The sequence below is a fragment of the Eretmochelys imbricata genome, chromosome 28 (assembly GCF_965152235.1).
Source record: "Eretmochelys imbricata isolate rEreImb1 chromosome 28, rEreImb1.hap1, whole genome shotgun sequence".
Classification (NCBI taxonomy): Eukaryota; Metazoa; Chordata; order Testudines; family Cheloniidae; genus Eretmochelys; species Eretmochelys imbricata.
This window is the reverse complement of record NC_135599.1, coordinates 870,009-892,763: the sequence shown is the minus strand read 5'-3', so window position 1 is coordinate 892,763 and position 22,755 is coordinate 870,009. Positions and strand designations below refer to the sequence as shown.

Below are 22,755 nucleotides of genomic sequence, written 5' to 3'. Positions count from 1 at the left end.
GGAGTGACTGGCACCAGCCATCCCCCTCCACCAAGGGGATAACAAGCTACTACTGCTGGCAGCCACTCCAGCGGCACAAGGCAAAGGAACGCCGGGGTAGGGGTGGGCACGGGCATTATCTGGGTGGACGCCCCCACCCCAGCTCATTTGGTCCCGAGAAAGTTGGCAGCGGGCGGGAGTGGGAAATAAAAGAAGCAGGGTCGCCCATCCGGTTGACCGAGCAACAATTCATTTTAACCCGGCTCCGTGTAAACACAGCCATCCGGGAGCAAAGGCGGCGGATTGGCGCTCCAGGCCGGGGCTGGGGGGGTCTCCGGGAAGCCAGGCCCCTGAAATCGGTGTTGTTGGCGGCTCAGCAGACGAACGGGCCGACGCGACCCGGCGTCTGGGGGCTGAAGACGCGCTCGCACCGGAAAGACGCCGGTGTTTTCCCCGACCAGAGGCGTGAACCGGGACGCCGCGAGGGGCGGGATTTCGGTCAGGTCTGCACCGGGAGCGACTTGGGGGACGGGTCGGGTGGTTGCAAAGGCCCCGCGTCCGGCCCCGGGCGTCCACACCGGGACAACAGAAACCTGCACCTGACCCAGGCCGTGGGGCCGAAAAATCACCACAGTTTTTTAGCCCCGCCGGCCGAGCCCCGGGAGACGGAGCCCTTGACCCGGGCCGGCTGCGGGTCTTTTCTCCCTGTGTGGACGTGCCCCCAGGGGGGCCCCGCAGGACTGTGTAAGCCGCGTTCGCACAAAAGCAGATTAGAGCTAATCACGGCGGCCTGATCGCCCTGCGCTGCCCGGGGGCAGCAGATGGCAGTGCCCAGCCTGGGGGAGGGGCTGGGCGTGGGGGGACGCCCTCTCCCCGACAAAGCCAGCTCTGCCGATCGCTGCACAGGCTCCGCTACTCGGGCGTGGGCAGGGAGGAGGTGGGATGCCGGGGTAGATGGGCCCGTGGTCTGAGCCAGGCAGCAGGGAGGAGGCGGGAGGCTGGGGTACATGGGCCCGTGGTCTGAGCCGGGCAGCAGGGAGGAGGCGGGATGCTGGGGTGGATGGACCCATGGTCTGAGCCAGGCAGCAGGGAGGAGGCGGGATGCTGGGGTGGATGGACCCATGGTCTGAGCCAGGCAGCAGGGAGGAGGCAGAAGGCTGGGATAGATGGGCCCGTGGTCTGAGCCGGGTGGCAGGGAGGAGGCAGGATGCCAGGGTAGATGGGCCCCATGTAGCTGATGTGGAGCAGCAGGGAGGAGGCAGGATGCCGGGGTAGATGGGCCCATGGTCTGAGCCAGGCGACAGGGAGGAGGCGGGATGCCGGGGTAGATGGGCCCATGGGGCTGATGCGGAGCAACAGGGAGGAGGCAGGATGCCAGGGTAGATGGGCCCACGGTCTGAGCCGGGTGGCAGGGAGGAGGCGGAATGCCGGGGTAGTTGGGCCCATGCTCCTGCCCTGCCCAGAGGGCGGCGCGGCAGCGAAGGGTTGGCGGGCAGGGCCCCTCAGTCACGGCACCGGATGTGCTGCAAAACCAACTCTTCTTTATTTAGAAAAATAACCAACTGCGCCCCAACAGGGGGGCAATAACTTAGAGCAACGCAACACAGTGCGGATGGGGGGCAGCCCCGCCCCGCTGCCCCATGTGCCAGCCTGGTACCAACATAACCTGTGAACTGGGGGTGAGAATGGGGAGACCCCTGGGCCCAGGGGGTGCTTTACCCCGGGGTGCAGGGTGTGAAGGCATCAGGACGCCCACGGGGACCCTGCTTCATCTCCACACACCACCCCCCCTGCCGGCGCGGGGGCCAAGCTGGGCCGCCTTCCGCCCGCCCTTGCTGGGACCGTGCGTCTTCTCGGGGCCGGGCCGGCCGCTGGACGGGCGCCGGTGGGGACCCACCTGCGGGAGAGGGGGGGAGAGTGAGCGGCCGGGAACGGGGCCTCGGCAGCAGAGCCCCAGGGGGTGGGGGAAGGGCGCGACTCCTCAGGGTGCCCAGCGCCCGTCCCCGTCAGCACCCTGCCCCATAGGAATCTCCACGGCACCCAGAGCCCATCACCCACAGAGCCCAGTCTCACAGCCCCGACACTGTGCCCAGCACCCACAGAGCCCCAGAGCCCCCCATGGCATCCAACAGTGACAGCACCCTGCCCCCTAACGCCCCCCCCCCGCCTCCCCCGGCACTCACCTCTCTCCTGCCGGCCTCAGGCAGCCTGGGGTCAAGGTTCCTGCGGGCAGCCGGGTTCACATGGCCCCCGTCGCCCTTCACGTCGGGCCTTGGGAGTAACAGACAGGAATGGAACTCTGGGCCAGGAGAACCCAGGAGTCCTGGCTCCCAGCCCCCGCCCCTGCTCTAACCACTAGACCCCACACCTCTCCGAGAGCCAGGAATCGAACCCAGGAGTCCTGGCTCCCAGCCCTCCCCCAGCCAAGCCCTAAACCCAGCTGACAGGGGAGTAGATGGGGGGGATCCTCCCACGCCTGGACCCATATCCCAAGGTTCGTACCCTCGTGTCAATGGGCGGGTCAACGACTACACCTCCCAGTGCACGCTGGGAGTCGTAGTTCCCTCTGGCCGCCCTTGGGGGCGTATGTCCCACCCCCATGGGTCCCTCGGAGCAGGGTGGAGCCCGGAAGCCCTGGGGCGGGCGCGGCGCCAGCCTTACCCGCTGCTGTCGCCGGAGCGCAGGTAGGCGAACAGCTCCTCGGAGGAGGGGGCCACGCGGCCCTTGGCCTGGTACAGCCGCAGCAGGCGGGAGACCTCGGCCACCTGCCGGGGAGACAGGACGCCCCCCTCGCCCCCTGCCGAGAGAGACGGGGTGAGCCAGGGCGGGGCGCTCTCCCCTGGCAGGCAGGGCTGGCCTCAGGGCGGGGCTAGGGGGCGCTGTGGGGCAGGGAGCGGGGCGGGGGTCTAGAGCAAGGGGCGCTCTCCCCAGGCAGGCAGAGCTGACTCCAGGGCGGTGCTAGGGGGCGCTGTGGGGCAGGGGGATCAGCAGGGGGCACTCTCCCCGGGCAGGCAGGGCTGGCTCCAGGGCAGCACCCGGGGGCGCTGTGGGGCAGGGGGCTCAGCAGGGGGCGCTCTCCCCGGGCAGGCAGGGCTGGCTCCAGGGCAGCACCCGGGGGCGCTGTGGGGCAGGGGGCTCAGCAGGGGGCACTCTCCCTGTGCAGGCAGGGCTGGCCCCAGGGCGGGGCTAGGGGGCGCTGTGGGGCAGGGGGCTCAGCAGGGGGCGCTCTCCCTGGGCAGGCAGGGCTGGCCCCAGGGCGGTGCTAGGGGGCGCTGTGGGGCAGGGGGCTCAGCAGGGGGCACTCTCCCTGGGCAGGCAGGGCTGGCCCCAGGGCAGCACCAGGGGGCGCTGTGGGGCAGGGGGCTCAGCAGGGGGCGCTCTCCCCGGGCAGGCAGGGCTGGCTCCAGGGCAGGGCTAGAGGGCGCTGTGGGGCAGGGGGCTCAGCAGGGGGCGCTCTCCCCGGGCAGGCAGGGCTGGCTCCAGGGCAGGGCTAGAGGGCGCTGTGGGGCAGGGGGCTCAGCAGGGGGCGCTCTCCCCAGGCAGGCAGGGCTGGCCCCAGGGCGGAGCTAGGGGGCGCTGTGGGGCAGGGGGCTCAGCAGGGGGCGCTCTCCCCGGGCAGGCAGGGCTGGCCCCAGGGCGGTGCTAGGGGGCGCTGTGGGGCAGGGGGCTCAGCAGGGGGCACTCTCCCTGGGCAGGCAGGGCTGGCTCCAGGGCAGCACCAGGGGGCGCTGTGGGGCAGGGGGCTCAGCAGGGGGCACTCTCCCTGGGCAGGCAGGGCTGGCTCCAGGGCAGCACCCGGGGGCGCTGTGGGGCAGGGGGCTCAGCAGGGGGCACTCTCCCCGGGCAGGCAGGGCTGGCTCCAGGGCAGCACCAGGGGGCGCTGTGGGGCAGGGGGCTCAGCAGGGGGCGCTCTCCCCGGGCAGGCAGGGCTGGCCCCAGGGCGGTGCTAGGGGGCGCTGTGGGGCAGGGGGCTCAGCAGGGGGCACTCTCCCTGGGCAGGCAGGGCTGGCCCCAGGGCAGCACCAGGGGGCGCTGTGGGGCAGGGGGCTCAGCAGGGGGCGCTCTCCCCGGGCAGGCAGGGCTGGCTCCAGGGCAGTGCCAGGGGGCGCTGTGGGGCAGGGGGCTCAGCAGGGGGCGCTCTCCCTGGGCAGGCAGGGCTGGCCCCAGGGCAGCACCAGGGGGCGCTGTGGGGCAGGGGGCTCAGCAGGGGGCACTCTCCCTGGGCAGGCAGGGCTGGCCCCAGGGCGGTGCTAGGGGGCGCTGTGGGGCAGCGGGCTCAGCAGGGGGCACTCTCCCCGGGCAGGCAGGGCTGGCTCCAGGGCAGCACCCGGGGGCGCTGTGGGGCAGGGGGCTCAGCAGGGGGCGCTCTCCCCAAGCAGGCAGGGCTGGCCCCAGGGCGGTGCTAGGGGGCGCTGTGGGGCAGGGGGCGCTGTGGGGCAGGGGGCTCAGCAGGAGGCACTCTCCCTGGGCAGGCGGGGCTGGCCCCAGGGCGGAGCTAGGGGGCGCTGTGGGGCAGGGGGCTCAGCAGGAGGCACTCTCCCTGGGCAGGCAGGGCTGGCCCCAGGGCGGAGCTAGGGGGCGCTGTGGGGCAGGGGGCTCAGCAGGGGGCGCTCTCCCTGGGCAGGCAGGGCTGGCCCCAGGGCAGCACCAGGGGGCGCTGTGGGGCAGGGGGCTCAGCAGGGGGCGCTCTCCCCGGGCAGGCAGGGCTGGCCCCAGGGCGGAGCTAGGGGGCGCTGTGGGGCAGGGGGCTCAGCAGGGGGCGCTCTCCCCGGGCAGGCAGGGCTGGCCCCAGGGCGGAGCTAGGGGGCGCTGTGGGGCAGGGGGCTCAGCAGGGGGCGCTCTCCCTGGGCAGGCAGGGCTGGCCCCAGGGCGGTGCTAGGGGGCGCTGTGGGGCAGGGGGCTGGGCAGGGGGCGCTCTCCCCGGGCAGGCAGGGCTGGCCCCAGGGCGGTGCTAGGGGGCGCTGTGGGGCAGGGGGCTCAGCAGGGGGTGCTCTCCCCGGGCAGGCAGGGCTGGCCCCAGGGCAGTGCTAGAGGGCGCTGTGGGGCAGGGAGCGGGGTGGGGGCTCAGCAGGGGGCGCTCTCCCCTGATAGGCAGGGCTGGCACCAGGGTGGCACCAGGAGGCGCTGTGGGGCAGACTGCCTTGGGGAGGGAGGACTCCCCAGCCGGGCACCATGGGGGAGGATCGGGGCGGGGGGCTCACCAGCTGGGCGCTGCGGGGGGCTCGGCGGCTCCAGGATCCGCTGCCCGTAGCTGGCTTTGGCAAGCGGCACCTTGGTCTTCTGCACGGCGGCGGTGGGGGGGGCACGCTGGGGGCCGTGGGGCCGGAGTGTCTCCCACAGAGAGGGATGGTCCTCCCGGGCCAAGCCTGCAGGCAGAGGAGATGGGGGCGGGGGGGTCACATGGGGGCTGAGCCATGCCTCTGCGTGGGGCAGGCCCTGGGCTGCTGGGACAGGGGGCAGAACCCACGGGGGGCAGGACCCGGGCCGGCCCTGGGCTGCTGGACCCTCGTGGGACGGGACCCGAGCCGCTGGAGGGGCGGGACCTGCATGGGGCAGGAACTGGGTGGGGCAGGCCTGGGGCTGCTGGGGGGCAGGGTCCCACGTGGGGCAGGCTGAGCCAGGATCTCCACTCCCCCCCAGCCCTAGACGAGCAGCATGTCCCACCCCCCTCCCTCCCTCACCCTTACCTGGCTGGCCTTGGGGCTGGGCCTGGCCTGTGGGGCGGGGGGGGCTCTTACCCCCCGGCCTCTCCTGACTGTGGGGGTCACTCGGCATCTGCTCCAGCAGCTGAGAGAAAGATGGGGGTGAGGGAAGAAGTGAGCAGCTGGGTACTCCCACCTGACCCACACACCCAGCCAGCCCCCAGCCCCACCCCCCGGCTCTGCCCACCCCTCCCTGGCCAGAACCCCCCATGGCCAGCCTCCTACCAGTGCCATATAGTACTGCAGCTCCGGGTGCAGCTGGCCGGGGGGCACCTGCCCCCCGCTCTCCAGGCTGCTGTTCGGGGGGGTCTCGCCATCGCTGGGCCCCCCCTCGTCCTCAAGGTAGGGGTGCTCCGCCAGGTGAGGGGGGTGCAAGCTTAGCCCTGGGCGGGAAGAAGGGGTCACAGCAGCACAACCCAGTGCCCACCCAACCTCAGATGCCAGTCCCAAGGCCCCAGGGCGGCGCTAGGGGGCGCTGTGGGGCAGGGGGCTCAGCAGGGGGCGCTCTCCCCTGGCAGGCAGGGCTGGCCCCAGGGCGGTGCTAGGGGGTGCTGTGGGGCAGGGAGCGGAGCAGGGGGCTCAGCAGGGGGCGCTCTCCCCTCGCAGGCAAGGCTGGCCCCATGGTGGCACTAGGGGGCGCTGTGGCGCAGGGTGGGAGGACCGCTCTCATGCTGGGCAGGGGATCCCTGTACCAACAGCCCAGCGCTCCACCCCAGAGCCAGCTGCATCTCAGCCAGCGGCCAGGCGAGGGAGGCCAAGGGGAGCCGCTCCCAGCCCCCCCCCCGCCCCGCTGGGGCGCCGGTGGTGCTTCCCAGGAGCTGGCGGCGGGCTGGGGGGCGCCCCCCGGCTCCGTACCTGGCCCGGCGGAGTCGTCGAGCTGCGGCTCCAGTGGCTGGAAGCCCGGCTGGCTCCGGAGGCTCTGGTTCAGGAGCTCTGCCAGCTCGGCGGAGACGCACCCGCTGGGCGCCAGGGGCAGGAAGCGCTCGGGGCCCCGCGCCGCCGGCAGGGAGCTGCGCTGGGAGACGGGCTGCAGGGGCACTGCTTGGGCGAAGGCCCAGCCCCCCGCTTCGCTGTCCCCGGCACCGCTGCAGGGGTCCCCCTGCCAGCTCTCCAGCTTCCCGGGCAGGGCGGGGCTGGGGGGCTGGCCCAGGCGCTCCGGCTCCGACAGGGAGGCGGCATCGGAGACAGGAGGCTGTTGGGGGGGCAAAGAGATGGGGGGGGTTAGAGACCAGCCAGAGGGCCACATGAGGGTTGGGGATCACAGCAGGACTCCTGGGTTCTCTCCCTGGCTCTGGGAGGGGAGTGAGGGCTGAAGAGTGAGAGCAGGGCAGGCTGAAAGTCAGGACTCCTGGGTTCTCTCCCTGAATCTGGGAGTGGGGTGGGGGCTAGTGGTTAGAGCAGGGGGGGCGGGGAGCCAGGACTCCTGGGTTCTCTCCCTGGCTCTGGGAGGGGAGTGTGGGCTGGTAGTTAGAGCAGAGGAGGACTCCTGGGTCCCCCGGCACTCACCTGGCGGGGGCCCTTGGCGGGGGACTGCGAGGAGGGATCTCCGGTCAGCACGCGCAGGGCCTCGTTCCAGTGCGACTGCATCATGGCCTGGAGCCGGGCCACCATGTCAGCTCGCTGGGCTTCCAGCCGCCACTTCCCGGCCTGCAGCTCCCGCGCCGCCTCCTCTTGCCGGGCCAGCCTGCAGAGAATGGGGCCGTCGGGGCTCTACTGCGGGGCACCCCATGGGCCCAGCCTGGCCTGGGTCACCGGCCGCCCCGCCCCAGAGGTGGCCGCATCTCCGGGCCGGGCGAGGGGTCCCTGGGTCACCGGCCGCCCCGCCCCAGAGGTGGCCGCATCTCCGGGCCGGGCGAGGGGTCCCTGGGTCACCGGCCGCCCCGCCCCAGAGGTGGCCGCATCTCGGCGCCGGGCGAGGGGTCCCTGGGTCACCGGCCGCCCCGCCCCAGAGGTGGCCGCATCTCGGCGCCGGGCGAGGGGTCCCTGGGTCACCGGCCGCCCCGCCCCAGAGGTGGCCGCATCTCGGCGCCGGGCGAGGGGTCCCTGGGTCACCGGCCGCCCCGCCCCAGAGGTGGCCGCATCTCGGCGCCGGGCGAGGGGTCCCTGGGTCACCGGCCGCCCCGCCCCAGAGGTGGCCGCATCTCGGCGCCGGGCGAGGGGTCCCTGGGTCACCGGCCGCCCCGCCCCAGAGGTGGCCGCATCTCGGCGCCGGGCGAGGGGTCCCTGGGTCACCGGCCGCCCCGCCCCAGAGGTGGCCGCATCTCGGCGCCGGGCGAGGGGTCCCTGGGTCACCAGCCCCCCGTGCCCACCCGGTACCTCAGCTCGTAGTCCTCGACCAGGCGCCGCTGACGCTCCTCGCGCTCGGCCAGCTCGGCCCGGAACTGTGCCAGCTGACTGCCCAGCTCCCGCTCGTGGTGCCCGCTGAGCTCCAGGAGCTGCTTCCTGCAGGGGGGGGGGAGGAGCCGGGCTTAGCAGCGGGCACGGCCCCCCCACACCCACAGGGGAGCTGGGACCAAGGGGGGGCTGGGGGGGCGCCCGTGGGGCAAGGAATTGGGCGGGTACCTGTGCTGCTCCCGCATGGCGCCTGTCTGGCGCAGGCTGTCTTCGTGCACCCGCGCCAGCCGCTCCGTCACCTGCTGCTCCAGGGCCACCTTCAGCTCCGCCTCCAGCTTCGCCTTCTGGGCCTCGCACCGCGCCTGGGGGCACAGGGGGGCTGGCAGCCAGGGAGCCCCCCGAGCCAGCCAGTGCCCGCCCTGGGGCTGGAGGGGAGCCGGCGCCCCCTGGAGGGTACAGGCCCCGTGCCCATTCCCACCCCCCTGAGCCAGCCAGTCCCCGCCCTGGGGCCGGAGGGGAGCCGGCGCCTCCTAGAGGGGACAGGCCCCTGCCCCATTCCCCGCCCCACTAAGCCAGCCAGTCCCCGCCCTGGGGCCGGAGGGGAGCCAGCGCCCCCTAGAGGGGACACGCACCTGCCCCATTCCCCGCCCCACTAAGCCAGCTAGTCCCCGCCCTGGGGCCGGAGGGGAGCCGGCGCCCCCAAGAGGGGAAAGACCCCCAGTACCTTCACCAGGCTGATCTCCATCTGCAGCCCGTCCCGCTCGCTCCGCACCGCCTCCAGCTCACTCTCCAGGCGCTGGGAGTCGGCCTGCGCTGAGGCCAGGACCTGCTGGGCGTCTGCAGCGCGCTGGGCCTCCCGCTGCACGGCTGCCTGGCAACGGGACACCCCCATAACCACTGCCCCGCGCTGCCCGCTCCAGCAGGCAGCGAACCCAGGAGTCCTGGCTCCCAGTCCCCCTCCGTAACCACTGCCCTGCACTGCCCAGCTCCAGCAGGGAGCGAACCCAGGAGTCCTGGCCCCCAGGTCCCCTGTAACCACTGCCCCGTGCGGCCTGGCTCCAGCAGGCAGCGAACCCAGGAGTCCTGGCCCCCAGTTCCCCCCGTAAACACTGCCCTGCACGGCCCGGCTGCAGCAGGGAGAGAACCCAGGAGTCCTGGCTCCCAGCCCCCCGTAACCACTGCCCAGTGCGGCCCGGCTCCAGCAGGCAGCGAACCCAGGAGTCCTGGCCCCCAGTTCCTCCTGTAACCACTGCCCTGCGCGGCCCGGCAGCAGCAGGGAGAGAACCCAGGAGTCCTGGCTCCCAGCCCCCCCTGTCATAAATATCAAGGGAAGGCTAAACCCCTTTAAAATCCCTCCTGGCCAGAGGAAAAACCCTTTCACCTGTAAAGGGTTGAGAAGCTCAGGTAACCTGGCTGGCACCTGACCCAAATGACCCATGAGGGGACAAGATACTTTCAAAGCTGGAGGGGGGAGAAACAAAGGGTCTGGGTCAGTCTGTGGGATGCTTTTGCCGGGGACAGACCAGGAATGGAGTCTGAGAACTTAGGAAAGAATCCAGCTAGAGACGCATTCGATTGTTTCTTTAAATGGCTGAGAAAGTAAGTTGTGCCGGAGGGAATGGAGATTCCTGTTTTTGTAACGTAAGGTTTTGCCTCGAGGGATTCTCTCTGTTCTGAATCGGATTACCCTGTAAGGTATTTACCACCCGGATTTTACAGAGGTGATTCTTTTACTTTTTCTTCAATTAAAAGTCTTCGTTTAAGAACCTGATTGCTTTTCCATTGTTCTTAAGATCCAAGGGTTTGGGTCTGTGGTCGCCTATGCAAATGTGTGAGGATTTTTATCAGGCCTTCGCCAGGAAAGGGGGGGTAGGGTTTGGGGAGGATTTGGGGGGAAAGACGTCTCCAAGAGGGCTCTTTCCTGGTTATATATTTGTTAGAGGCTTGGTGGTGGCAGAGATAAGGTCCAAGGGCAAGAGGTAAAATAGTTTGTACCTTGGGGAAGTTTTAACCTAAGCTGGTAAAAATAAGCGCAGGGGGGTTTTCATGCCTGTCCCCACATCTGTACCCTAGAGTTCAGAGTGGGGAAGGAATCTTGACACCCCCCGTAACCACTGCCCCATGCTGTCCAGCTCCAGCAGGGAGAGAACCCAAGAGTCCTGGCTCCCAGCCCCCCCGACTCTAACCCACCAGCCCCCACTCCCCTCCCAGAGCCAGGGAGAGAACCCAGGAGTCCTGGCTCCCAACCCCCCTGCTCTAACCAATAGACCCCACTCCCCTCCTAGCACCAGGGGAGAGAATCCAGGAGTCCCAGTGTGACGAAGTGGGACTGTTCTTAATGTTTCCTCCGAATATTGTGGGATGCCTCAGTTTCCCCTATGCAGTTCTTAAGTATCTAGGGGGTGGGGTAAGGGTGTATGATCATTGCAGAGCCCTACAGGGCAGGTGTGTGCAGGGGTCTGGACACAGACAATGGCCGACACCCTGTTTCCTGGCAACTGATGGCCTGGGCCCATCCCCCCTGCAAGGTGAGAGCTGAAGGGTTGGAGAACAAAGGAATCAGGTGACCTCCTGACCCGGGAAAGGGACAAAGCCCAGAGGAGAGGGGGCTGGAGGGAGTTTCAGTTTGGGGCTGGCTGGGACATGGAGTGAAGGGCAGATGTGGTTCTCTGACTCACTGCCCCCCAAAATGGACCCAGCCGAGAGGTCCCATTCTCTGCACCTACAAGCTCTGTGTTAGACCATGTTCCTGTCGTCTAATAAACCTTCTGTTTTACTGGCTGGCGGAGAGTCACGTCTGACTGCGGAGTTGGGGGGCAGGACCCTCTGGCTTCCCCAGGACCCCACATGGGTGGACTCGCTGTGGGAAGCACACGGAGGGTCAGGGGAGGCTGAATGCTCTGAGGTCAGACCCAGGAAGGTGGAAGCTGTGTGAGCTGGGTGTCCTGCAGACAGGCTGCTCCCAGAAAGGCGACTGCCCCAGAGTCCTGCCTGGCTTCGTAGGGAGCAGTTCCAGAGCATCGCCCGGGGACTCCGTGACACCCAGATCCCAGCGCCCCCTGCTCTAACCCCCCAGCCCCCACTCCCCCAGAGGGGGCTGAGGGAGTGGTGGGGTGGAGGAAGAGCTGGACCCCAGATGTGTGGGGGAGACAGGTGGGGTTTGTGGCACAGAAGGCAGTGGGGGCAGGACGGAGGAGCCAGAGGGCACGGGTGGGGGGGTCGCGGCAACGGAACCGGGCACCTAGAAGACGGGGTCACCCAGGGCAGGGGGCACAGAGGGAGGGCCCGGTGAGGGGCATCAGGGGAGTTCCCTGGGCAGCAGGGGGGCAGAGGACAAGGGGCGCCGGGCGAGGACAGAGGGCGCCGGGGGTGGGAGGGCAGAGCGGCAGGGCACCCAGCAGGCAGGGGCAGAGCGGAGGGGGGCAGAGGGCACGGCTCCCAGTTCCCGGGGGGGTGGGCGGGGGGTCTCACCTTCTCTCGCTCCAGCTGCCCGGCGCTCTCGTCCCGCAGGGCCTGGCACCGCTGCTCCAGCTGGCGCTCCCGCTGCGCCCAGCCCGCCTGCTGCTCCTCCAGCATGGCCCGCAGCGCCTCCAGCTGGTGCTGCCCCTGCTCCCGCTCCGCCTGCAGCCCCCGCCCCCGCTGGTGCTCCGCCTCCAGGCTCCGCAGCAGCCCCGCCTTCTCCTCCTCCTGCGGGGTGGGGGGGGACGCAAGGGTGAGAGGGGCCACCTGGCCCAGCATGCTCCAGCGCCCAGCTCTAGGGGGAGCAGGGCATGCCGGGAGCTGCGGTCCACGGGGGCTCCGGCGCCCGGCTCTAGGGGCAGCAAGGCATGCCGGGAGCTGCGGTCCACGGGGGCTCCGGCGCCCGGCTCTAGGGGGAGCAAGGCATGCCGGGAGCTGCGGTCCCCGGGGGCTCCGGCGCCCGGCTCTAGGAGGAGCAAGGCATGCTGGGAGCTGCGGTCCACGGGGGCTCCGGCGCCCAGCTCTAGGGGGAGCAAGGCATGCCGGGAGCTGCGGTCCACGGGGGCTCCAGCGCCCAGCTCTAGGGGCAGCAAGGCATGCCGGGAGCTGCGGTCCCCGGGGGCTCCGGCGCCCGGCTCTAGGAGGAGCAAGGCATGCTGGGAGCTGTGGTCCCCGGGGGCTCCGGCGCCCGGCTCTAGGGGGAGCAAGGCATGCTGGGAGCTGCGGTCCCCGGGGGCTCCGGCGCCCAGCTCTAGGGGGAGCAAGGCATGCCGGGAGCTGCGGTCCCCGGGGGCTCCGGCGCCCGGCTCTAGGAGGAGCAAGGCATGCTGGGAGCTGCGGTCCACGGGGGCTCCGGCGCCCGGCTCTAGGGGGAGCAAGGCATGCCGGGAGCTGCGGTCCCCGGGGGCTCCGGCGCCTGGCTCTAGGGGGAGCAAGGCATGCTGGGAGCTGCGGTCCCCGGGGGCTCTGGCGCCTGGCTCTAGGGGGAGCAAGGCACGCAGGGGGCTGCAGTCCCCGGGGGCTCCAGTGCCTGGCTCTACAGGCAGTAGGGCACGCTGGGAGCTGCGGTCACCATGGGCTCCGGCACCCAACTCCAGGGGCCCCTTTCCAGCCCCCGGCCGCGGGGCTCCAGCTCAGGCAGGGGACCCTTACCAGCGCTGCTGCCTCCTCGCGTTGCTGGCTCGCCGCCTGCTGCTCCCGGCTCAGGTCCTCCAGCGCCTGCTCCAGCCGCGCCTCCAGCTGCGACACCCTCTGCGGGGGAGACGCACCGGGGCTCAGGGTGGCGCCGGGCGGGCAGCTCGGCCCCCACCGCTCCCCAGCGCCGCCCGCCACTCACCTCCCGCTGCTCGCTCAGCGCCCGCTGCGCCGCCTCCTTCTCCGCCTGCAGCCCCCGCAGCAGCTCCGTCCGCTCCGCCTCCTGCCGGTTCCAGCCCTCCACCACCTTGGCCAGCGTCTGCCAGGGAGAGGGCAAAGGAGTGCGCCATTGGGGGCGGCCCTGCCGGTGCCCCTCACTCCCGAGCCGCTGCCCCCCGCCAGCCCGGCCGGTGCCCCTCACTCCCGACCCTCAGCCCCTGCTCACCTTGTCCAGCTGCTCGATCATACTGTCCTTCTTCATGTCAGCGGAGATGGCTGCGGCCAGCTGCTGCTGCAGGTCCAGGGCTCGGCTCTGCAGGCCCTGCACGTGCCGCTCACAGTGCTGCAAGGAAAGTAGGGGTCAGTATCGGGGGGGGGGAATCGCCCCCCAGCTCCCTGCGGGCCATGCCACAGGTTCAGCCAGAGCCTGTCGGCTTAGCCGAGACCCACCGCACCAAACCCACCAGTGCCCAGGGAATCCCCCAAGCCACTAGCAGTATGGGGCATGTGACGCACCCAAAATGCAGGCGACCATTCCCCAGAGACAGCACTTCAGGGTAGCGAGGGCCATAAAGCACCCCTCTCTCCCCGCCCCCATGGGGGGAAGGGTGAGAGCCAGGACTCCTGAGATCTAATCACAGCTTGTAAAATTAACGAGGAGATCTTTAAATCCATCCCGTCTGGATTCATAGAGTAGCAAAGAAACACATGGAAAAGCCACGGACCCCTGGAGGATCTGAGAGAGAACCCAGGAGTCCTGGTTCCCAGCCTGCCATTGCCCCGGCCCCACTCTAACCACTAGCCCCCCACTCCCCTCCCAGAGCTGGAGAGAGAACCCAGGAGTCCTGGCTCCCAGCCCCCCCACTCTAACCACTAGCCCCCACTCCCCTCCTAGAGCCGGGGAGAGAACCCAGGAGTCCTGGCTCCCAGACAAACCACTCTGACCCACCAGACCCCAGTCTTCTCCCAGAGCCATGGAGAGAATCCAGGAGTCCTGGCTCCAAGCCACCCTCTCACCCCGCCCTGCTCTAACCACTAGCCCCCACACTCCCCTCCCAGAGCTGGGGGGGAAACCCAGGAGACCTGATCCTGAGCCCCCCACGGGCAGAGCAATGGGCCCGTCCAGCTGGGGGTCCCTCTCACCCCAGCCCCACCCCAGATCAGACCAATGTGCCCATCTAGCCCAGCATCCCACCCCATCTCCTTAGCCAGCCCCACGCCGCTCCAAGTACTCACACACACATACACAGCCTGGGTAGACCCAGCACGCGTAAACACACACAGCACCCCGGATACACCCCTCACAGGTACACCCGCCCAACCAGCCCCGGTACGGGTAAACACCCACCACCACCCCGGGTACACACCCACAACCCCTCCGGCACGCGTTTACACACCCATACACACGCTCTGGGTACATCCCTCCCCAGGTGTACACCCCTTCACACCCACCAGGTCAGCACGCACAGGGCACACCCTCCCCCAGGTACACATCAACACACACCCTGCCCTCCATGTGTGCACACCGCTGGTACACACACAGACTGGGTACACCGCTCCCCGGAAATACATTCACCGTGGGAGCTGGGCACAAAGGATCCTGGGAGACCAGCCCGGCCCCTCACCTTCCTGCGGGCCCGTTCCTTGGCCAGCGCCTCCTTCAGCAGCAGGGGCTCCGTGGCGGGCACGGGCTCCCGGGGTGTGCCAAGGCGCAGGCTGGCGTAGCGGGGAAACAGCTCCTCCAGGCCACACGCCGAGCCCGGCGGGGACAGCTCCTGCAGGGGCCTGGCGCTGAAACAGGGCAAAGGGGTTGGGGGGCTCCCAGAGATGCCGGCACAGCTCGGCACCCACCGCCCCCTCCTCAGCTCCCTCCAGGGCGGCTGCTTATACAGGACCCCTCGCCCGGAGCAGAGATGCGGCCACCTCTGGGGCGGGGCGACTGGTGACCCAGAGACCCCTCGCCTGGCGCCGAGATGCGGCCACCTCTGGGGCGGGGCGGCTCAATCACGGCCTGACTTTAACCTGCCCCCGCACGGCACTCACGCGAGGAGGGCGGTGGTGCTGTCACTCTCAAAGGAGTCGTCATCATCCTTCCGCTCCACTGTCCCCAGGCCGAGGGCGCCCCCTGCTGGAGAAAGGGGCCCTCTGCTCAGTGACACCCTCTCTGCAGGATGGGCTCTGGGAGGGGGGTGGGGGCTGGTGGGTTAGAGCAGGGGGGCTGGGAGCCAGGACTCCTGGGTTCTCTCCCTGGCTCTGGGAGGGGAGTGGGGTCTAGTGGTTAGAGCAGGGGGGAGCTGGGAGCCAGGACTCCTGGGTTCTCTCTCTGGCTCTGGGAGGGGAGTGGGGACTGGTGGGTTAGAGCAGGGGGGAGCTGGGAGCCAGGACTCCTGGGTTCTCTCCCTGGCTCTGGGAGGGGAGTGGGGACTGGTGGGTTAGAGCAGGGGGGAGCTGGGAGCCAGGACTCCTGGGTTCTCTCCCTGGCTCTGGGAGGGGAGTGGGGGTTGGTGGCCTAGCCAAGGGCCCAGGCAGGGCAGCACTGTTCCCTGTCACACACAGGGAGCAGGCCCAGCGGCCCCCTGCAGGCCCTGCCACACTTTGCAAGCGGAGAGAAAGAGTGGGGGGGCTGGAGAGGGCACAAGGGATTCTTGGGGAGAACCCCCCAGGCTGTGGAGCAGAAGGGGAATGAAAGGGAACATTTGATGGCCCAAGGTAACCTAGTGAGTCTTGTAACCATAAGCCACCCCCAACCTACTGCACGTGCAGGGACCCCTCGCCCGGCGCTGAGATGCGGCCACCTCTGGGGCGGGGCGGCCGGTGACACGGGGACCCCTCGCCCGGCGCCGAGATGCAGCCACCTCTGGGGCGGGGCGGCCGGTGACACGGGGACCCCTCGCCCGGCGCCGAGATGCAGCCACCTCTGGGGCGGGGAGGCCGGTGACACGGGGACCCCTCGCCCGGTGCCGAGATGCAGCCACCTCTGGGGCGGGGCGGCCGGTGACACGGGGACCCCTCGCCCGGCGCCGAGATGCAGCCACCTCTGGGGCGGGGCGGCCGGTGACACAGGGACCCCTCGCCCGGCGCCGAGATGCAGCCACCTCTGGGGCGGGACGGCTGGTTATCCAGGGACCCCTCTCTGAGATGCAGCCACCTCTGGGGCGGGACGGCTGGTTATCCAGGGACCCCTCTCTGAGATGCGGCCACCTCTGGGGCGGGGCGGCTGTTCTGACTCCAGCCCTGACTGCCAGGGGAGAGTGCCCCCCACCCCACTCACCAGGGGGCAGCTCGCGGGAATCCTGCAGCATGGTCCGCAGGCGCGACCTCACGGTCTCCATCTCGGCCACATGCCGCGACTCCCCGCCCTGCTGGAGGAGCCAGACACCGCCGTCAACGCCGCCCGGCCCCACGGCCGGCCCCGCCACCCCGCCCCACATCCCTCCTCCTCACCTTCCTGCGGGCGCTAGCCTCCACCCCGGCTGAGAGCGTGCGGCTCAGCTCCTCGGCCAGGGCCTCCAGGTCGGGCGGCTGCAGCTGGGAGCAGGCGTCCAGCTCGGCCTGACGGCTGCGGTGCAGGGAGGCGTAGAGCTGGGCCGTCACCTCGGAGCCGAAGGGCTGGGCTGGAGTGGCCGGGGCCGAGAGGGGCAGCGGCTCCATGTCGCTGAGCAGGTCCTCGCTGCGCAGGGAGGCGTCCAGCCCAGGGCAGGGGCCCTTCTCCGCCATGGGGCGGCCGCGCCCTCGCTGGGGAAGAGCACAGCCAAAAGGACTGGGAACTGCCGGCTTGTCGCCTGGGGAATCCCCCTTGGTTGTGAGCAGTAGAGGGGCTCTGACACACACACACATATTCACTGCGAGGAATCCCCCCAGCTGAGAGCGGTAGAGAAGCTTTGACACACACAGACAGCCATAGACCCATACACGGACAGGAATGCCCCCAGCTCAGAGCAGTAGAGGGGCTCTGACACACACACACACAGAGCCAGGATAGAACCCAGGAGTCCTGGCTTCCAACCCCCCCACATTCTAATGACTAGCCCCCCCATTCCCCTGCCAGAGCCGGGGAGAGAACCCAGGAGTCCTGGCTCCCAGCCCCCTCTTCTCTAACCGCTAGCCCCCACCCGCACCCAGAGCTGGGGAGAGAACCCAGGAGTCCTGACCATATTGGACCCCCCAATGTTTTATCACCCTGGGCAGCTGGAGGTCACCCCCACACCCCAGGCTCCCTTGGCCCTGTGGCTCAGGCCCAGCCAGGGGCAGGAGCTGGTGTAGAGACTGCTCCAGCCCCCACCGGGGGGTGTCAAGCAGTGGGGCAATCCCCAGGGAAGGGGGACCCTGCTATGGGGCAGCCCAGCGGCTCTCACCTGCCCGAGGTGGGGGGAAGGTGCTGGGCCCCTCACGCCAGGGCAGCTGCCGCCGGGGGGCGCTCCAGGCTCTGGCTCCGCACGGACCCTGTAGGGAGGTGGGGGCACAGAGCAGTCGGGGGGGGCCCCCCAGCACAACCAGGGTCTCCCCCATCCCCCCAGGTTTCCCTTATCCCCTCCTCCCAAAGGGGTCACCCCCCAACCCAGCCCCCCCTCCACCTCCACCCCCAGAGGGGTCACCCCCCAGCCCACAGGGGTCACCCCCCCTCCACCCCCACAGGGGTCACCCCCCAGCCCACAGGGGTCACCCCCCCTCCACCCCCACAGGGGTCACCCCCCAGCCCAGCCCCACCTCCACCGGGGTCACCCCCCAACCCACAGGGGTCACCCCCCAGCCCAGCCCCACCTCCACCCCCACAGGGGTCACCCCCCAACCCCACAGGGGTCACTCCCCAGCCCAGCCCCACCTCCACCCCCACAGGGGTCACCCCCCAACCCCACAGGGGTCACTCCCCAGCCCAGCCCCACCTCCACCCCCACAGGGGTCACCCCCCAACCCCACAGGGGTCACTCCCCAGCCCAACCCCACCTCCACCCCCGCAGGGGTCACCCCCCAACCCCACAGGGGTCACTCCCCAGCCCAGCCCCACCTCCACCCCCGCAGGGGTCACCCCCCAACCCCACAGGGGTCACTCCCCAGCCCAGCCCCACCTCCACCCCCACAGGGGTCACCCCCCAACTCACAGGGGTCACTCCCCAGCCCAGCCCCACCTCCACCCCCACAGGGGTCACCCCCCAACCCACAGGGGTCACTCCCCAGCCCAGCCCCACCTCCACCTCCACCTCCACAGGGGTCACCCCCCAACCCCACAGGGGTCACTCCCCAGCCCAGCCCCACCTCCACCCCCACAGGGGTCACCCCCCAACCCCACAGGGGTCACTCCCCAGCCCAGCCCCACCTCCACCCCCACAGGGGTCACCCCCCAACTCACAGGGGTCACTCCCCAGCCCAGCCCCACCTCCACCTCCACCCCCACAGGGGTCACCCCCCAACCCACAGGGGTCACTCCCCAGCCCAGCCCCACCTCCACCTCCACCCCCACAGGGGTCACCCCCCAACCCCACAGGGGTCACTCCCCAGCCCAGCCCCACCTCCACCTCCACCCCCACAGGGGTCACCCCCCAACCCACAGGGGTCACTCCCCAGCCCAGCCCCACCTCCACCTCCACAGGGGTCACCCCCCAACCCACAGGGGTCACTCCCCAGCCCAGCCCCACCTCCACCTCCACCCCCACAGGGGTCACCTCCCAACCCCACAGGGGTCACTCCCCAGCCCAGCCCCACAGGGCTCCCCACAGGGCTTCTATTTCTCCCCCTTGGGGAAAAACCCTCCCCAGATCCCCCCTCCCCCCACGGGGCTGCCCAACCTCACCCCCCTCAACTGCTCTTCCAGCCCCGCCCCCAGCGCGCCAGCCCCGCCCCCTGCCTCGCGGCGCGCCAGCCCCGCCCCTCCACATCCCCCGCCCCCGCCCCCCCAACAGACGCCCCGCCACCATCCCCGCGCCCCTCCCTTGCCCCCCGCCCACCGGGCACCTGGGCGCGAGGCGGCCGCCGCCATCTTGGTGCGGGGCAAGGGGCCGGCGGGCGGGGCGGAAGCGGAAGAAGCCTCCGGCGGGGGCGGGGCCAGCAGCGGCGGAGCGGCCGGGCCGAGGTGCGGGACTGGGGGGGTCTGAGAGGGCGGGGCCGGTTAGGGGGAAAAAGCCGCGGGGGCGGGCGGGGCTGGACTGGAAGGTGCGGGGCTGGGGCTGGGGGTGGTTTGGGGGCTGGGGCTGGGGGCGGGGCTGGAGGTGGTTTGGGGGCTGGGGCAGGGGGCGGGCTGAGCTGGAGGTGGTTAGGGGGCAGGGCTGGGTTAGGGGGCGGGGCTGGAGGTGGTTAGGGGGCAGGGCTGGGGCAGGAGGCGGGGCTGGGGGTGGTTAGGGGGCGGGGCTGGGGCCGGTGGCGGTTTGGGGATTGGGAGCGGGGCTGTTGGTGGTTTCTGGGCTGGGTTAGGGGGCGGAGCGGGGCTGGGCTGGGGGTGGTTAGGGGGCAGGGCTGGGTTAGGGGCGGGGCTGGGGATGGTTTGGGGACTGGGGGCGGGGCTGGAGGTGGTTTGGGGGGGTGGTTAGGGGGCGGGGCTGGGGGTGGTTTGGGGGCAGGGCTGGGGCAGGAGGCGGGGCTGGGGGGCGGTTTGGGGGCTGGGGGTGGTTAGGGGGCGGGGCTGGGGCCGGTGGCGGTTTGGGGGTTGGGAGCGGGGCTGTGGGTGGTTTGGGGGCTGGGACAGGGGGCGGGCTGAGCTGGGTTAGGGGGCGGGGCTGGGCTAGGGCTGGGTTAGGGGGCAGGGCTGGGGCAGGGGGCGGGGCTGGGCTAGGGGTGGTTAGGGGGCAGGGCTGGGTTAGGGGGCGGGGCTGGAGGTGGTTTGGGGGTGGGGCTGGGGCAGGAGACAGGGCTGGGGGCGTTTTGGGGGCAGGGCTGGGGCAGAGGGCGGGGCTGGGGGATGGTTTGGGGGCAGGGGTAGGGGGCCGGGCTGGGGTAGGAGGCAGGGCTGGGGTGGTTTGAGGGCAAAGTTGGGGCTGGGGGCGGTTTGGGGGCAGGGGCAGAACGCTGGGCTGAGCTGGGGATGGTTTGGGGGCAAGGTTGGGGCGGGGCTGGGGCAGAGGGCGGTTTGGGGGCTGGGGCTGGTTCAGGGTGAAAAGGCCAGGGCTGGGGTGGGTTGTGGGGTGGGGCTGGGAGGGACGTGGGGCTCAATGTGGGGGGCTGCAGGGAAGGGGTAGGGTGACCAGACAGCAAGTGTAAAACGTCGGGACGGGGGGGCAATAGGCGCCTGTATAAGACAAAGCCCCCAAAATCGGGACTGTCCCTGCAAAAATCGGGACATCTGGGCACCCTAGGTAGGGGAGAGGGAGAAAAGCAGAAGGAAATTAATGAGGCCAGTAACTAAGGTCTCTCCCCCCTGCCCCCTTGTTTGCCCTCCCCCCCCCGTGCCCTGCCCCCGTGCCCGTCCCTCCCCACAGATGACGGTGCACAACCTGTATCTCTTCGACCGCAACGGGGTCTGCCTGCACTACAGCGAATGGCAGCGCAAGAAACAGGCCGGCATCTCCAAGGAGGAGGTGAGACCCCCCCGCCCCTCAGCCGGCCGGACCCAGGCCCTTGCTTCCCGGGGGGCTGAGCCCATGGGGCGCCAGGAGAGACACGGGGGCCCTTAGTTAGCCAGGGCGGCAGCCACCCCGGTGGGGCGAGGGCGCACGTCTTCCTACCCACCCCAGCCCCGCCGTGGCGCGGGGGGGAGTCTCACGCTGCCCTCTCTCTCTCTCGCTGCCCCCCCAGGAGTTCAAACTCATGTACGGCATGCTCTTCTCCATGCGCTCCTTCGTGGGCAAGATGAGCCCCGTCGACATGTATCCTTCCGCCCCGGCTCCACTGGGGGGCAGGGGCTGTGCAGGGCCAGAGGGGGGTCCGTAGCCATGGGATGGGCTGGGGGGCCCAGCAGGGGACTGTGTAGGGGCTGGGGGGCGCTCTCAATCCATGGGATGGGCAGGGGCCCCTGCTGGGGGCTGTGTAGAAACTGGGGGGGCTCTGTCCATGTGATGGGCTGTGTGGAGTGGGGGAGGTTCCCAGTCCACATTATCAGCCTGTGGACCGAGCTGGGGGTGGGGAGTTTTGGGGGGGCTCTCTCTGGGGGGGCCAGGCCCCATCACACTCCTTAGCCACACGGGCGCAGGAAGGACGGGTTCCTGGCCTTTCAGACCAGCAAGTACAAGCTGCATTACTATGAGACCCCCAGCGGGCTGAAGGTCGTCATGAACACGGACCTAGGCGTGGGCAACATCCGAGACGTGCTCCACCAGATCTACAGCAACGTGAGTCTGGGCCCGGCCCCACAGCACCTAGGCCCTGCACGGGGAGTGGGGGGCTGGGAGCCAGGACTCCTGGGTTCTCTCCCCAGCTCCGGGAGGGGAGCGGGGGCTGATGGGTTAGAGGAGGGCGGACTCGGAGCCAGGACTCCTGGGTTCTCTCCCCAGTTCTAGGAGAGGAGTGGAGGCTGGTGGGTTAGAGCCAGAACCAGGACTCCTGGGTTCTCCCCCCGGCTCTGGGAGGGGAGTGGGGATTGCTAGGTTGGGGGGGGGGGGTTGGATCCAGGACTCCTGGGTTCTCTCCCCAGCTCTGGGAGCGGAGTGGGGGCTGGTGGGTTAGAGCAGGGGGGCTGGGAGCCAGGACTCCTGGGTTCTCTCCCCAGCTCTGGAAGGGGAGTGGAGGTTGGTGGGTTAGAGCAGTGGGGGCTGGGAGCCAGGACTCCTGGGTTCTCCCCCCGGCTCTGGGAGGGGAGTGGGGATTGCTGGGTTAGAGTGGCGGGGGGGGTTGGATCCAGGACTCCTGGGTTCTCTCCCCAGCTCTGGGAGCGGAGCGGAGTGGGGGCTGGTGGGTTAGAGCAGGGGGGCTGGGAGCCAGGACTCCTGGGTTCTCTCCCCAGCTCTGGGAGGGGAGTGGAGGTTGGTGGGTTAGAGCAGTGGGGGCTGGGAGCCAGGACTCCTGGGTTCTCTCCCCAGCTCTGGGAGAGGATTAGGGGCTGGTGGGTTAGAGCTGGAACCAGGACTCCTGGGTTCTCTTCCCGCCCCACATGCTCCTTCTCCCCCCCCCCCTCCCCCCACAGATCTACGTGGAGTTCGTGGTGAAGAACCCGCTGTGCAGCATGAGCGAACCCATCCAGAGCGAGCTCTTCCGCGCCAAGCTGGACGGCTTCATCCGTGGCCTGCCCTTCTTTTCGGCCCGGGCCGGCTGAGCCCCCCGCCCCCCCACGGCTGGCCCCCGCCACACCTCTCTACCAGGCAAACCACGGCCCCGCAGCCTGCGCAGCATCCAGCCCAAGACACGGGGGCTGCCCCCGGCTCAGCCCCACCCTCCCACCCCCTTCACAGATCAGATGGCCTGGCCCTCCGGGTGAGCCCGAATCCCACAATTCCCTGCAGGCTGGTGCACCCCTTCCCCACCCAGGGGACTAGCTGGGGGGGCTCGCTCGGTCTGGGAGGGGAGTGAGGTCTAGTGAATAGAGCAGGGATGTGCGGGCTGGGAGCCAGGACTCCTGGGTTCTGCCTCTGAGAGGGGATCTAGTGGGTTAGAGCAGGAGGTCAGCAGTGAGGCTTCCTGACTTGCATCCTCCTCTGCTCTAGACCCCAATCCCCATCCAGCCATAGGAATAGAACCCCAGAGTCCTTGCTACCAGCCCCCCTCCCCGCTTTAGCCCCCCTAGACCACACCCCAGCGGTGGGGACAGAGCCCAGGAGTCCTGGGTCCCAGCAACCCCCTACTCTAACTGCTAGCCCCTACTCCCCTCCCAGTGCTGGGGAGAGAACCCAGGAGTCCTGGCTCCCAGCCCTTTGCCAAGCGGGATGCGCGTCTCCTGTTCAGTGCGGCATTAGTGGGCGTGTTTGGACCTTCCCTGAGCTGGGCGGGCGCCGGGGTTGTCCCGGTGGCACTGGGCCGATCCCAGTTCTATGGTGGAGGCTCCTTGGTGAATTAAAATGTTGCTCTCCCA

At 69.9% G+C, this 22,755-nt stretch overlaps 2 protein-coding genes across 6 annotated transcripts; one reads left to right on the top strand and one right to left on the bottom strand.

Annotated features, from left to right (window-relative positions):
• Positions 1-1,500: 1,500 nt before the first annotated feature.
• On the bottom strand, positions 1,501-18,872 carry CNTROB (centrobin, centriole duplication and spindle assembly protein). 5 transcript variants are annotated; one of them, XM_077806819.1, is made up of 21 exons: positions 18,777-18,872; positions 17,183-17,270; positions 16,272-16,609; positions 16,099-16,189; positions 14,871-14,952; positions 14,453-14,618; positions 13,054-13,170; positions 12,811-12,927; positions 12,627-12,725; positions 11,487-11,702; positions 8,740-8,886; positions 8,244-8,377; positions 7,998-8,123; positions 7,188-7,365; positions 6,537-6,873; positions 5,907-6,064; positions 5,667-5,766; positions 5,181-5,345; positions 2,641-2,776; positions 2,163-2,250; positions 1,501-1,876 (listed from the first exon to the last, which is right to left on the bottom strand). In XM_077806819.1, the coding sequence occupies exons 3-21, from the start codon at positions 16,542-16,544 to the stop codon at positions 1,748-1,750; spliced, it is 2,859 nt and encodes a 952-aa protein (XP_077662945.1). In that variant the 5' UTR covers positions 16,545-16,609; positions 17,183-17,270; positions 18,777-18,872; the 3' UTR covers positions 1,501-1,747. The 5 variants fall into 5 exon arrangements, with proteins under 5 accessions (XP_077662945.1, XP_077662944.1, XP_077662941.1 ...); XM_077806818.1 differs by having other exon boundaries at positions 14,871-14,955; positions 16,099-16,186; XM_077806815.1 differs by having other exon boundaries at positions 14,871-14,955; positions 18,777-18,847.
• On the top strand, positions 18,776-22,755 carry TRAPPC1 (trafficking protein particle complex subunit 1). Its single transcript, XM_077806821.1, has 5 exons — positions 18,776-18,894; positions 20,234-20,332; positions 20,550-20,620; positions 20,944-21,082; positions 21,874-22,755. Exons 2-5 carry the CDS (start codon positions 20,234-20,236, stop codon positions 22,000-22,002), a joined length of 438 nt encoding a protein of 145 aa, XP_077662947.1. The 5' UTR covers positions 18,776-18,894; the 3' UTR covers positions 22,003-22,755.

Excerpts from the sequence above, each read along its gene's own strand:
- CNTROB (XM_077806815.1), bottom strand. The coding sequence starts at position 16,544 with ATGGCGGAGAAGGGCCCCTGCCCTGGGCTGGACGCCTCCCTGCGCAGC. Across the intron at positions 12,726-12,810 it reads CGCTGAGCGAGCAGCGGGAG|AGGGTGTCGCAGCTGGAGGC; the intron begins GTGAGTGGCGGG and ends TCTCCCCCGCAG. Across the intron at positions 8,887-11,486 it reads GGCAGCTGGAGCGAGAGAAG|GCAGCCGTGCAGCGGGAGGC; the intron begins GTGAGACCCCCC and ends TCCCGTTGCCAG.
- TRAPPC1 (XM_077806821.1), top strand. The coding sequence starts at position 20,234 with ATGACGGTGCACAACCTGTATCTCTTCGACCGCAACGGGGTCTGCCTG. Across the intron at positions 20,333-20,549 it reads CCGGCATCTCCAAGGAGGAG|GAGTTCAAACTCATGTACGG; the intron begins GTGAGACCCCCC and ends CTGCCCCCCCAG. Across the intron at positions 21,083-21,873 it reads TCCACCAGATCTACAGCAAC|ATCTACGTGGAGTTCGTGGT; the intron begins GTGAGTCTGGGC and ends CTCCCCCCACAG.